General features: G+C 42.4%; 1 protein-coding gene across 2 annotated transcripts; it reads right to left on the bottom strand.

Annotated features, from left to right (window-relative positions):
* Positions 1–302: 302 nt before the first annotated feature.
* ncam3 (neural cell adhesion molecule 3) lies at positions 303–8,519 on the bottom strand. Of its 2 annotated transcripts, XM_037453103.2 has the most exons (16): positions 6,696–8,519; positions 6,211–6,282; positions 5,911–6,108; positions 5,659–5,796; positions 5,391–5,534; positions 5,100–5,217; positions 4,714–4,868; positions 4,446–4,579; positions 4,113–4,248; positions 3,823–3,990; positions 3,586–3,706; positions 3,072–3,201; positions 2,801–2,969; positions 2,428–2,614; positions 2,201–2,335; positions 304–1,770 (listed from the first exon to the last, which is right to left on the bottom strand). In XM_037453103.2, exons 1-16 carry the CDS (start codon positions 6,757–6,759, stop codon positions 1,749–1,751), a joined length of 2,091 nt encoding a protein of 696 aa, XP_037309000.2. In that variant the 5' UTR covers positions 6,760–8,519; the 3' UTR covers positions 304–1,748. The 2 variants fall into 2 exon arrangements, with proteins under 2 accessions (XP_037309001.2, XP_037309000.2); XM_037453104.2 differs by lacking the exon at positions 6,696–8,519 and having other exon boundaries at positions 303–1,770; positions 3,072–3,199; positions 3,587–3,706; positions 6,211–6,687.
* Positions 8,520–12,066: the final 3,547 nt, after the last annotated feature.

Here is a 12,066-nt window from a genome sequence, read left to right on the forward strand (position 1 = left end):
AGTAGATGAGCCTACTTAATATTGTGTTAGGTTGTTTGAACTGTAAAAATACATATTGTACAAATTTGATTACATAATGTTTAGACTAAGCACAATAATATAAACTAGAGCTGTCAGATGAACGCTAAACTCAAAAGAGTTATTGCAGTCAAGTACAAGTGCCTTAAGTTATATCTAAGTCATACTTGTCATTGCGCATTTCAGTCTAATTTCAACAGATCCTTTTTATAAAAGCATTGGAAAATAGAATGTGTCACGCATTCCTCAGCACCTCCGGAGTCTTGATTGCCACATCTTTTATCAATCGGTCTTTAATGAAGGTCTGACTCAGGCATCTCTGCTAATCCTCAACTTCCTCCCTGTACTCATGCGTGTGCAAGACCAACATCAGAGCTGTTTCACCCTTCTCCTGATGAGTGACGCATAGCTGTTGAGTAGTGGGAAAGCATTTGACAACAGCATCCTCAAAAACCCAAATATGCAAACGTTTTTGTGTGACATCCAGTGAGACGAGAAAGAGGAATTATGTAAATGAAAAATTCAATGCATATATTCTTTGACTTATCCAAATGCAATAATAGTAAATTATGCTGGTCCACAGATTTCATGGACAGCTTTGACAAATATCTCAATTAAAATAATACATCCATAATACAACATCATTTTTGACATCCCTTAAAAACCTTTACTGTCAGAAGGTGCAAACATTCACTTATTGAGCATCACACGCCACCCTGTTTGTGAATGAGATTTTTTGTGAGCATAAGATACATTAAGCCATTTTACAGTCCATGTGTTTATCAAACTTACAGCTGTAACGACATGTGTATGTACAGTGGACAGTGCTCAATGCAATATTACATTACATCAATATCAAAACACTTCATTTACATTGAGAGGCAATTTGCAAAACATTCATTTTACTTGATTATGTTATAATTAAGTAGCTCAAATCAAAAAATCTGTTAAATATTTGTCTTGAGACATTTGCACTCAAACGTATTGATTACTGTAAATGTAATGACAATACAATACAGCAATGTACAGAGTAAATACATTTTGTTAGGTTAATATATCGTTTAGATGTCAGATATTAATGCAGGCAGTAAAAGCTGCTTTTAAAAGTCAAATATGGCTTCAAGTTCAAAGCCTCTCGTGATATATAATAATAAAAAATCTCTCGTGTATGATTTGAATCCAATACATACTAGTACATGAAAATAATGTAAAATAGGTAGGTTAAGTTAATTCTGAGTACAATGTCAGTGTGTAAAATAATATGTTTACTCACAATCATTGGAAGAGCAGCCACAATGCATGTTGATACATAGTGAAGAACAATTAAAATATAAATATGGAAAATAATCATTAACAAAGAAATATTTATAATGCATTACACAGAATATCATTATACAATGACAAATAGTAAAAATGTTACCCTGTTACCCTGTAAGACTTTGTCGTGTGAACCAATCCAAATTAGAGCACAAAACCACAATTTGACCTCATCTCCTGCCAGAAGCCCATGTCGGTCTCCATGTGAACTGGACGGTGTGAGATGTCGATCCCGCCATCTTCTCACTCCAACAGCACAGACGTCCCTCCCATAGGAGTTGTATTAGATCACCGCTAGTTCTCACTCAATCGAGTCAATAATACCAAGTGCTTGTTTGATATCTTCTCTTGTTGTTTGCACACCATCCTCGCCTTCTTACACCTATTCTTTTTTGTTTCTCCGGTTTCTGGCCTCATGCATTGGCCTGTTTTTTCCTGCGGGAGAGAAAACAAGACATTGGTATGAAACCATTTAAATGTACAGAGATCAAGCATTTACTTTGTGGTATGGATTTTATCTTCATACGCCAGTCTAGATGAGCAGAAGGAGCCATCAGACAGATTTTTATATTTTCCTTGAGTCAAACACTGTCTTGCAGAAAGATCGAGTGAATGTTCATAGAGATATTTTCTTCATGAATAAATTTAGCCTTCAAAGTCTTCTTTCTGTTCCCTTCCATTAGTTTTACTTTTTAACAAGCTAGCCAACATCCATGCATTTAAAGTAGGGATAGAATTTGGTTAACTGCTCATTTCTGCAATCGATGATCAGATTTAAATTAATGAACATATTACTCTGTAAAAAGGGACGTGTTTAAATTTCTCAGTAACTAGGTTTGGTGCATGAGGACATTATTTAACATACTCGTGCTTGGTAAGAGGCGCTTTGTCACATGTGATCTCAGTGAGTCGCCCCCCGTCCTTAGCGAGTGTCTCCTCCTTCGCCTCCGAATGTTGCACACTGCCTCTCGGGGTGGAAATACCCTTCAGCTTCACTTCTCTGCCGTCAAACAAAGGTTCCAAATACGACGGTGAAAAATTGTGAAAATTGACATGGAAATATACTGAGACACTTTTCCGTGAGCTACTTACCCATTGGTTCCTTCTCCTACTTCAAGCATTTGGAGGCCTGGGACTTTCTGTCCAAAGATTTTCACGGCGATGGACATCATCAGGCCGCAGCGATTTCTGTAGCAGCAGGTGGCGTCTATCACGAAGAATACCACCAGGAAGATCACCATGACGATGGCAACCACGTTGCCTTTGGTCATTCTGCTTACTTTGAATTGAGGGGGAAGAAGAAAGCGTTAAACGTGGCCTAATTGAGAGTGCGGGAAACATCTTCATTGTGGCCAGGAACACATTTTTGTGAGTGAATCTGTCTCGCCACAATGGGCAAGGTGTAGCTAAGTTCAATCTGCACTGCTCCATAATGATATGACGTAGGGAGTGAAAGAACACATACCAGGTTTATCTGCAATGGTGAAGTTGAACATCGCAGGGAAAGAGGAACCGTTATGGTTGACGGAAGAAACTTCCAGTTTATAGTCTGAGCCGTAGGACAGCTCTTGAAGGGAGACAGAGTCAGCATTGGGCAGCAGCTGCATCTCTTTCCAATCAGTTCCCTCTTTATCCTGAGAGAGCATAGGAACCAAGGGAGGAAAGTAAGGAGACAACGCGACTAAAGGAGAGTTGTTCCTTGGGAAAGGCGAAGACAGGTTCACAGCGTCTCCTACCTGTCGGTATCGTACGTCAAAGTGCAGGATGGGAGTTTCACCATCATCAGTCTGTTTAAGAGGGATTGTGAAGGAGTTTCCTTCTACTTTCATCTCATTGGACAACAAAACTGGGCTGTCTGGTTCACCTATTGACAGGAGGCAAAGACAAAAGAAATGATTAATGAGCAACTAATGAGCTTTGATACTACAGTACATACAAAGAGATACAGGTTGACTGGGCATGTCAATTCCTATTTTGCAGATCGCTGTGGCTACCTTACCTCCTGATTGTGGGTAACATGTTGTTATCAGCAGCATGAATTTAGTCAGGCAGCAGATGATTTTTGCGGGAAAGATGAATAAGCAAAATTACTGAAAGCAGATGAGGACACAAATCCTAACACGCAGGAATAATTGCACTTACAACATACATATATTGAACATGGTGTAAATATCTCTCTCTATGCTTCACCCATATAATATATGGATGTGGTTTGTATTGACAGTGATTCTTGCTGATGTCGACCACTTACTTAATGCCTGGGTGCGGGCGTTTTGTTCGTCGGAAAACTTTCCCACTCCCACTGCATTCAAGGCCGCCAAACGCACTGTGTACAACGTGTACGGCTTCAGGGAGGTGATGGCTAGAGGATCTACAGAAGAAAGACAACACATCAGCTAACTTGCATGATCAAATGTGGGTTGATTTAATTATAAGTCAAAAGAATAAATTATAGACTGATACTATAAACTTAACGTTAAGTTTTACCTGAAGCTGGCACTGTGATCTCCTTCCACTGCTCTGTGGCACTTTGCCTCCACTGCAGGACAAAGCTTGTGATTGGTGTTCCTCCACTGATGGGTGGCTTTTTGAGGGAGAAGAAGATGGAGGATGGGCCAGGAGACACTGACAGGTATTCTGGTGAACCAGGCTGGGCTGTGTATCAGGAGGCCGGATGGTGAAAAATAGAAATGTGTAAGATTTCATGGTTTAGTAATAATCAAAATGGACTTTTCCTCCACTTTTCCTTCAAGACAAAGCCAGACATAAACGCTCACTGTGTATTGCAACGTCTCTTGATGCATTTCCAGAGGCGCTGACAGCCATGCAGGAATACATTCCACCATCAGAGGGCACTACCTCATCAATCACCAATGCACCATCAACAACATGGACAGGACCTGAGGTAGAGTCCTGACAGAGGGAGGCACAACAGGAAATGACCAATCATATGTCGGCCCATTCTTAAGCCCGTACATGCTCAAATGTAATTCTGTTAAAGCAACAGTAGCATGGAGTGAACTAGACTGTTTGTCAGATCTATTTTGGCTGATAAAGAAGTTGATGGAAAAAGTGATGGAGACATGCAGCGGATGCTGTGTGTCCCTCACCAGCGTGCGTCCATTGTGCTTGTTGAGCCAGTGCAGCTCCGGCTGAGGAAGCCCAGAGACGTTACAGGACACAGATGCTCTGTGGCCCGCTGCTACACTCTGCTGCTCTGCTGACACAAACACCTCTGGGGCCTCTGAAATGAAACATCTCACGTGTCATCACAGCACAACAGGATGCAGCACACGTGCAGAAGGTCCATAATATATGTGACTTTTGTTATTGTTTGTTGCGTTTTGGTGAAAACAAACGCTAAAACATTGAGATTACCATGAACTTGAAGCGTGATGGTGGCGCTGATTTCAGCTATCTTGTTGGTAGCGATGCAGACGTACGTGCCGTTGTCCGCCCTGGTGACAGGCGTCACAGTCAACTCACTGCGGTCTGAGTTAAACTCATGATGCAAAGGGTCAAACGCCACCGGCCTGGGAGGAGGACAAGCACAGAGAGACGTCAAATGAAAAATGCTGTAGGGATTTCCTTTTCATGTGGAGTCCAAAGACTGAAGCATGTCATGCAGAACACGGCATGGTGGAGGATGAATTCATTTCCCATTATACTTACATGAACACATTATAAACAAAGTAATGCATTATGTGTTTCTCTGAACAAAATACTAAACTTACGAGACCATGTCTCCCAAAGCAAGGACTTACATGAGCCAGGTGATGTTGGGTTTTGGATGACCGTCCACCAAACACACCATGGAAACGTTGGTATCTGGTCCGGCCATCACCTTTTGCACACGATCTCCCCGACTAAAAGAAGGAGGAGCTGCAGGACGGAAATGTGTTTGTTAATTCCAAATTCTGCTTTGTGACATAACAATTATGCACAATTATGTGGATTTAAGGTTCAATAAATAAATCAAGAAAAGATGTTTGGGGGAAAAATGATCCGTTAAACCCCTAAGCGCAATGTCATATTCACGTTTAAAAGAAACTGACCATTGACGACAACAGAGACCTGGAGCATCTGATTGATGGGCCTCCCTCTGATATGAGCCTGACACACGTACGTCCCAGCATCCTCTCTCTTCACAGTTTGAAAGAGGACTGTGTTGTCGGGCAGTCGACGCACACGCTGCCTTGCTGCAGTCAGGGATGGTGGGACGGAAAGAAAAGGAAAGTGGTGTCCAGTCATGTCAAGTTAGCTAAATGTTTTTTGTAAACTACAAAAATAACACCCTAAATAAGCCCGGGCTGCTGCTCCTACCATCAGAGGAGATTTCTCTGTCGTTTCTCAGCCAGTGAACATCCACGGCCGGCTTGCCGGTCACCAGGCACGGCATCACCCCCTCCGTGCCCACCAGGAACTCATGGTAGGTCTTGGTGCTGCCAAAGGATGGACCCTCTGGCGGAGGAAGAGATGGTTAGGATGCTTAGTTTCTACGCGACAGAGGGATGTCATCGAAAAACGAAAAATTGATTATTCCCATGTACTAACTAAACACACTCCGTTCCGTACCATTAACAAACAGCTGCATCGTGGTTTTATCCTCGTGTCCGTTGTCGAACGAGCACGCGCAGGTATATTTGCCCGCGTCCTGCAGCTTGGCCTTCTCAATGATCAATTTGGAAGAAGTCTCATCCACCTTTGACACCATGTTTTGATCGTCGATGTCTTCCATGTCCTTCTGCCACGTTATATCTCCCTCTCCCCCAGCTAGGACAGGAGAGGAGCAGCAAAGGAGGAAGAGACGAGATTGAAAATATTATTCACATGGAAAAGCTTCACCAGTCGTCAAATGAAATTGAAATGACTCACCTTTACACAACAGTAGGATCTCATCGCCCACCGCAATATCTTGCTTACTGGTAACAATGGTCATACTTGCATCTAGAGGATGAGGAGAAGAGTTTTGTTTTTCTTTTGCACCTGCTTCAGCTTTTTCCAAAAAAGTCATGGTGCAAAAAAGACAGATGTGATTTGAAGCTCCTCACACGTGAGAGCATCTGAACTAAAGACAACAGAAACTGATCTCAAAGGATGAGCTTTCATTTGTCAATACATTGCTTGACTTTTACAATGCTGATGGATTAGATTAAAGCTTTCTCGCCTAAAATCTAATCCATCAGCCTTGTAAACGAGGACAATAATGTCAACTATTTCACTTTTTTCTTTTGGTGACAAAAAGTCAGATATCGATCATTTCCTGCTTACACTTAAATCACCTACATCGGCTTTCTCAAAGTCTGTCGTTATGTCACTATTTTTCTTGAAGAAGTCAAAATAAACTCCACAGATCTTACCTGTGCTTTGCAGTAGCAGCAGCATCAAGGTCATCTTTGAGATGACAGCGGATTGCTTCGTCATGATCACCTGGCTCCTGATTGCCAATCCTGTATCCTTTGGAAGTTTGTCTGCCTCAATTATTTGATGATCTATATCACTCTGAAGAGCAGACACTTGTTTCCAAACCACCACATATGAGTGAATGGGAAGGGAGAGGGTCCTTGGCAGAGGTTATATAGGAGCACCAGAGCAAAGGAGATGGGAGGAAATGAGAGAAGGAGGGGGAGAGAGAGAGAGAGAGAGAGAGAGTTTCGCTCTCTCACCCTCGATTAACCGTAAACGAGTTACTGGTGGTCATTTATGAAGAGAATCGGAAGACTCGGCGGTGTCCGTTCCCGTCTCGTTTCCATTTCTTTCTTTTACTTTTCTCGCAACGGCCCCTACCTGTCCTTTGTACTTCTTTTTTTTTTTAGGATTTTACCTCTTCCCCTCCCTCTCTAACTCAGGCCTGTTTCCTCTCTCTTCCCTTAGGCCACCGGATGAAAGCCCCCCCCGAGGGAAGAAGATATGGGGAAAGATATTTTTTATCATTCCATCGTTCAAAAAAAGGTCACATACTTCTCAAGCAAACGCAACAAACTGCTGCCAAACACTGCCACCATTCACATTTCCTCAAAGCATCTCATAGGATGCTGACATCAACAACCTCAATGACACCCATTCTACTGCAAACAAAACATGTCTTTGCCTAACTTAACAGCTCGTACCCCGGTGATTAAAAAAGAGACCGTATATATTTAAGATTTAATTATCTGATTCTTCTAGTCAAGTCAAAGTCCCATCTAAGCAGACTTTTTGATAAAAGTGAGTGGTGGGTTGATTGTGCATGATGAGGCTAAATGTTATCTTTCATCATTAGGCCTTTCTTACAGCAGACCTCTCAAGCTGTTTTACTAATAACAATCATGTCTCTCTTCTCTTGACCAGTTCAAAGTACCAGTACCAGTACCAAAGGCTGCTTGTACCTTTCCTTTGAATCGGACTGAGGGGACAGCGAAATGAGGTTCATGGACTGAAACATCAAAGGCTGGCTGTACGTCATCACTCTTTCATCGTGTGGTGTCGGTGCATGTTGCCAGTCAAATTGTGGTCCTCTGGGTCCTATAACTTCTATTGGACAACAGCCAGCCTGCCCCTCCCACCTCCCCCTTGATAGCCTATCGGTGTCTCCACGCCGCCGTCGGACCGCCAATAAAATGACTGGAGTCCAAAGGGGCCACCTATCAGGTTGACCATCAGGAAGCGCTATTATGGCTCATTAGATCGAAGTGTGCTCATAATGATGGCTGTTAACGAGGGCCATTAACGAGGGTGGGCACACACACATCTGCCCTACATCACATTCTTATGAGCCCTCCGTGTGAGCTCTCTGGATGTCTAATTGATTCTGGTGTCCACGTTGTGTTACTGCAGGCCCAATACTCACCACCAAGAACAGACTGTATGTTTAAATGACTTGTTGGATTTATTATGAGCATTATTCTTATTCTTTAGTTCAATAGGCTTTTAAATGGAGCCAGTGTGGACAGAGAGTACCTTCTCCATCCACAGTGAGCAGTCACATAACGATAACAATACACAAAATCTACTGTATGTAGTAAAAACTTAATGTATTTAAATGTTTCTGTGTTTGTATGTACATGTAGTAACAGTCAAAAGTTTGGGAACCCAAGGGGAAAATGTGTCCAAACTTTTGACTGGTACCGTATGTGTATTTAATGATATGTAGATAACAGCTACACTTAACACACAGACTGACACAAGAGACAAAGTCACAGCTCAAGACGGATGGCCAGAGAGCGAGAGAGAGAGAGACAAACTCTCGTGACGGGAAAACAAATTCAACAGACCCGAGCATGTATGTGTGCACGTCTTCAGGTGCTCTGCTCTGATAAGCTTCTCTAGGAAATTTGTGGATTAAGCCCTTGTGAGAAATCAAACGTGGGGAAACTCGCTCTGGCTCCCGTAGGCCGGGCGTAACAATCTATCCTCACAGCTTTTCCACGGTTTCTGTATCTGGTTCAGGCTCGACTTCTGTTTTTTTGACTCCTTTTTCTCAGCCCAGTGTTTATGTTTAAGATCTCTTCTTTGTTCTTAGATCTTGTGTGCGTTTGTTTTCCTCGACCGTGAGCGATTTTGATTTCAGCGGCTCTTGCCCTTCTTGTCAAACTTCGTTGTGCGTTTGGATTCAGGGCCGTGACAAGATGTCGTAGGAAAACACCCGGTCCCTCCCTTAATGTGACCCGGGGCAATCATTTGCTAACAGACAGAAGGCAAAGCATACATCGGTTCCAGCTGTAATAACAGAGATTAAGTCACAGGTTTCCCAACAAGGTCACACTGAGTTTGTGACATTTTCAACGACCATCAAAATCAAGGAAAAAAAAGGTAAAACAAAAGCTCTCAGTTCGCACATCATTGGTGTAAATTTAGACAGATTCAGAACATCACGTCGTTACCTTTAAGTACATGAGGCTATAAGGTGGAGTCCATTCAACACCAGACACGTCCTCACTACCCAGGGGACAACATTAGCATTGAAAATGCATGATGTGAATTTGGAGCGAGCATCGGTCTGACTCACTGCCTGCATTGTTGCCTCACGAGCAAAAAAGATTATTACACGTTACCGTAAATAAAATACATGTAATGATATATGTACTTCTATCTATCTACTAGTCTATCTACTACCAGGATCGTTTAGTTATTGCGAAAACAATGATGTAACATTGCAGCAGTTGTAACTAACATCGCAGTGATCCAAGTAGGGCTTATTCTCATAGCCATGGCTTGTGCTCACGTCGTAACATAATCACTGTTACTAAAATAGTGTCAGACCAGAGGACTCTCAACAAAAGGAAAACGTCACTTCTCTAAATTCTTTATTGTTATTAATGTAAAAATGAAACCGCCTGGCTATATTTATCTAGCGGATATTTATACACGGAGAGGACAGTGAAAGAGACGACCCTACGGTCATCCAAACCTGTGTTTAAGCCAACCATTGTTGGTCACCTAAACAATTAATAAACAAACCCCGCGGTGTGTTTTCCTCCTGTACACAATGTGTTGTGTCTATTCCGTAGCGCTCCAGCGTTTAGCCGGACCCCTGCACCGTCTCCTGCCATTAAAGGGAGTGACCCCGTCTGCTTCCTGCTCCTCTCTTCTTGGCCTCTTGTGTCCTACAGGAAACTCAGTGGATCAGCCGAGACCGCATGGCAGGTGACAGAAACTGCCTTCCAACCTTTGTCTGTCTGCTCGGTTAGCATCTACGGCTTCCTGTCGCTTGATGGACCCAGGGCCCAACTTTGGAGCTTTGTTAAGATAAACGGTGGCCACGCAAGCAGAGGGATGAGCAGCTGGAGACGAGGAGGCGAGAGGAAAGCCACATCGCTCATCAAACAGCCGGGTAGTCTAAACAGTCCTGATGTTGCAATCAAATATTTGATCTGAACATCTAAGTCGGCTCTGGGTGATCCAGCTGCAGATGTTCCTGCAACATCAATGGGGAGTGTGAGAGCTGAGCACTGCAGAGCACACTTTGGGAATTACTTTTGTTTTTCATCCAGAGGAACAGCTGATGAAAATGGTCCTGAGATATTTATGAACACACAGCAACAGGATACTTGTTTTAGAATCTGGGTCCGACATAAATGTTCTCGTTTCATTACTCAAGTCGTTTGTGACGGCGTTTAAAACCCGTTGACAAACCGGGAGGGAAAAGTGCCAAATTTAGAGAAGAAATGATGAATTACTCACTCACACACATTCTGTCCATCATCAATCTGTCATCTGAGGCCTGCCTCTGTCATTGTTACTGTAAGTCACTGAAATCCAAAATACAATCAGCAACAACAATAGAAGGAAGACGGATGGTAGGCCGGTTTGGAGTCAACTTGTCTGGAACCAAGCATCTTTTCATGTTTGATTGGACTAATCAACTGTCTTTTATGTAGACAACAAAACAGTATGTCGAAGTCTCTGGTTTGCCCCAAACGTCTTACATGCTGCAAGGATGAATTTAGAGCCCTAAACATGCTCAGGGAAGTTTAAAATTAGATTTGTTGTCCTGTTAGAAGTTACCAAAGGATTACATAAATAACATACGTCTGATACAATGGATAAAGTTTGCATTGACATTTTGAACTGTATGTTGTTGACCACATCCCAGTCCTCAGTAACACAAACAACATTTACAAGAATGGAGCCCTGTTTATTCTACTTATAGTTTATTTTGCATGCAATCCGATTACCGAATAAAGTCAGCTGCGAGCTATTTGCCAACAGCTGGTATTTTACTAGAGTTTCCGTTAAGGATGTTTTCTTCCAAACACATGCAGCCCCTCATTTAGCACACATAATTAAAAAAAAGGCCCGTTGTGTATCTACTACAGAACTTTACGAGAACAGGATTTTTTGTTGGGAAAGTGGAGGCATTTCCGTTAACAACAGCAGATATTTGTATATTTACATTCACAAAGTGGATGAAGGTAAAGGTCCAGTGACGCAGTGCTTGGGTTACTGGTACGTGGCCCCTCCAGGCTACGATAGTGCAAGTTATTTGTTAAACCGGCCTTATCCAAAGCATCTAGTGTTGATTGAGACCTTTTTATTTGTTAAGCACAACAAACAAACAGTACAATACACCTCCCTCCCTAAACTAACATGGCCACTGTATAGCATGAAATCAGGTTTGACTATAAAAGATTTGTGTCATTAACACCATCTTACAGCCTTTTAAATAAATATGTTAAATGTGTTTCCTTGCAGAGCAGAAGAGATGTTAAAAAGACAAAAATATATATATACACAGTCTTTTTGAGTAACTCAACCTGCTGAAGCCACATGTTGAGTTTGACAAATTCATGTTTACAAATCATGTGGAAACAAACTGAAATGTGTTAGATTAAACTGGGATAAAAACCAAGGGAACTATTTTGCGACTGCATCGGTTTTCAACCGCGTGGTCACAACACCAGAAGCTCCACTTTGATATAGTTTGATTAAATTTAATTAGTTGCTCACTGGCCCATCAACAACACATTAGTAACCAGTTTGATAAAAACAGTTATTTGGCACCAGCCACAATCTGCGCTCCAAGACAATACAATAGTAAGTTTTAATTAGTCTTTGAACTTGTCCTGCCAGATGTTGATATAAATGCTGCACTAATACGGTCGCAGGGGTCCGTCCACCCGTGTGGGCCCGCGGGGTCCGACGATGTGACCCGCAGCTCGTAGGACCTACGTGACAGATGTTGTGTCTGAGCCTCACTCAGGGATTCCTGCTGTTTATTTTGTTTGGTCTTTTTTTTTGGCGGGGGGGGGT

Source organism: Pungitius pungitius, chromosome 11, assembly GCF_949316345.1.
Source record: "Pungitius pungitius chromosome 11, fPunPun2.1, whole genome shotgun sequence".
In the NCBI taxonomy this organism is placed as follows: Eukaryota; Metazoa; Chordata; class Actinopteri; order Perciformes; family Gasterosteidae; genus Pungitius; species Pungitius pungitius.

What these genes read in the sequence shown, in the direction of transcription:
- ncam3 (XM_037453104.2), bottom strand. Translation starts at nt 6,349, where the DNA reads ATGACTTTTTTGGAAAAAGCTGAAGCAGGTGCAAAAGAAAAACAAAAC. An exon ending in GGTCTCTGTTGTCGTCAATG is followed by an intron (nt 5,218 to 5,390) that starts GTCAGTTTCTTT and finishes TCCGTCCTGCAG; the next exon opens with CTCCTCCTTCTTTTAGTCGG. An exon ending in TTGACGTACGATACCGACAG is followed by an intron (nt 2,970 to 3,071) that starts GTAGGAGACGCT and finishes ATGCTCTCTCAG; the next exon opens with GATAAAGAGGGAACTGATTG.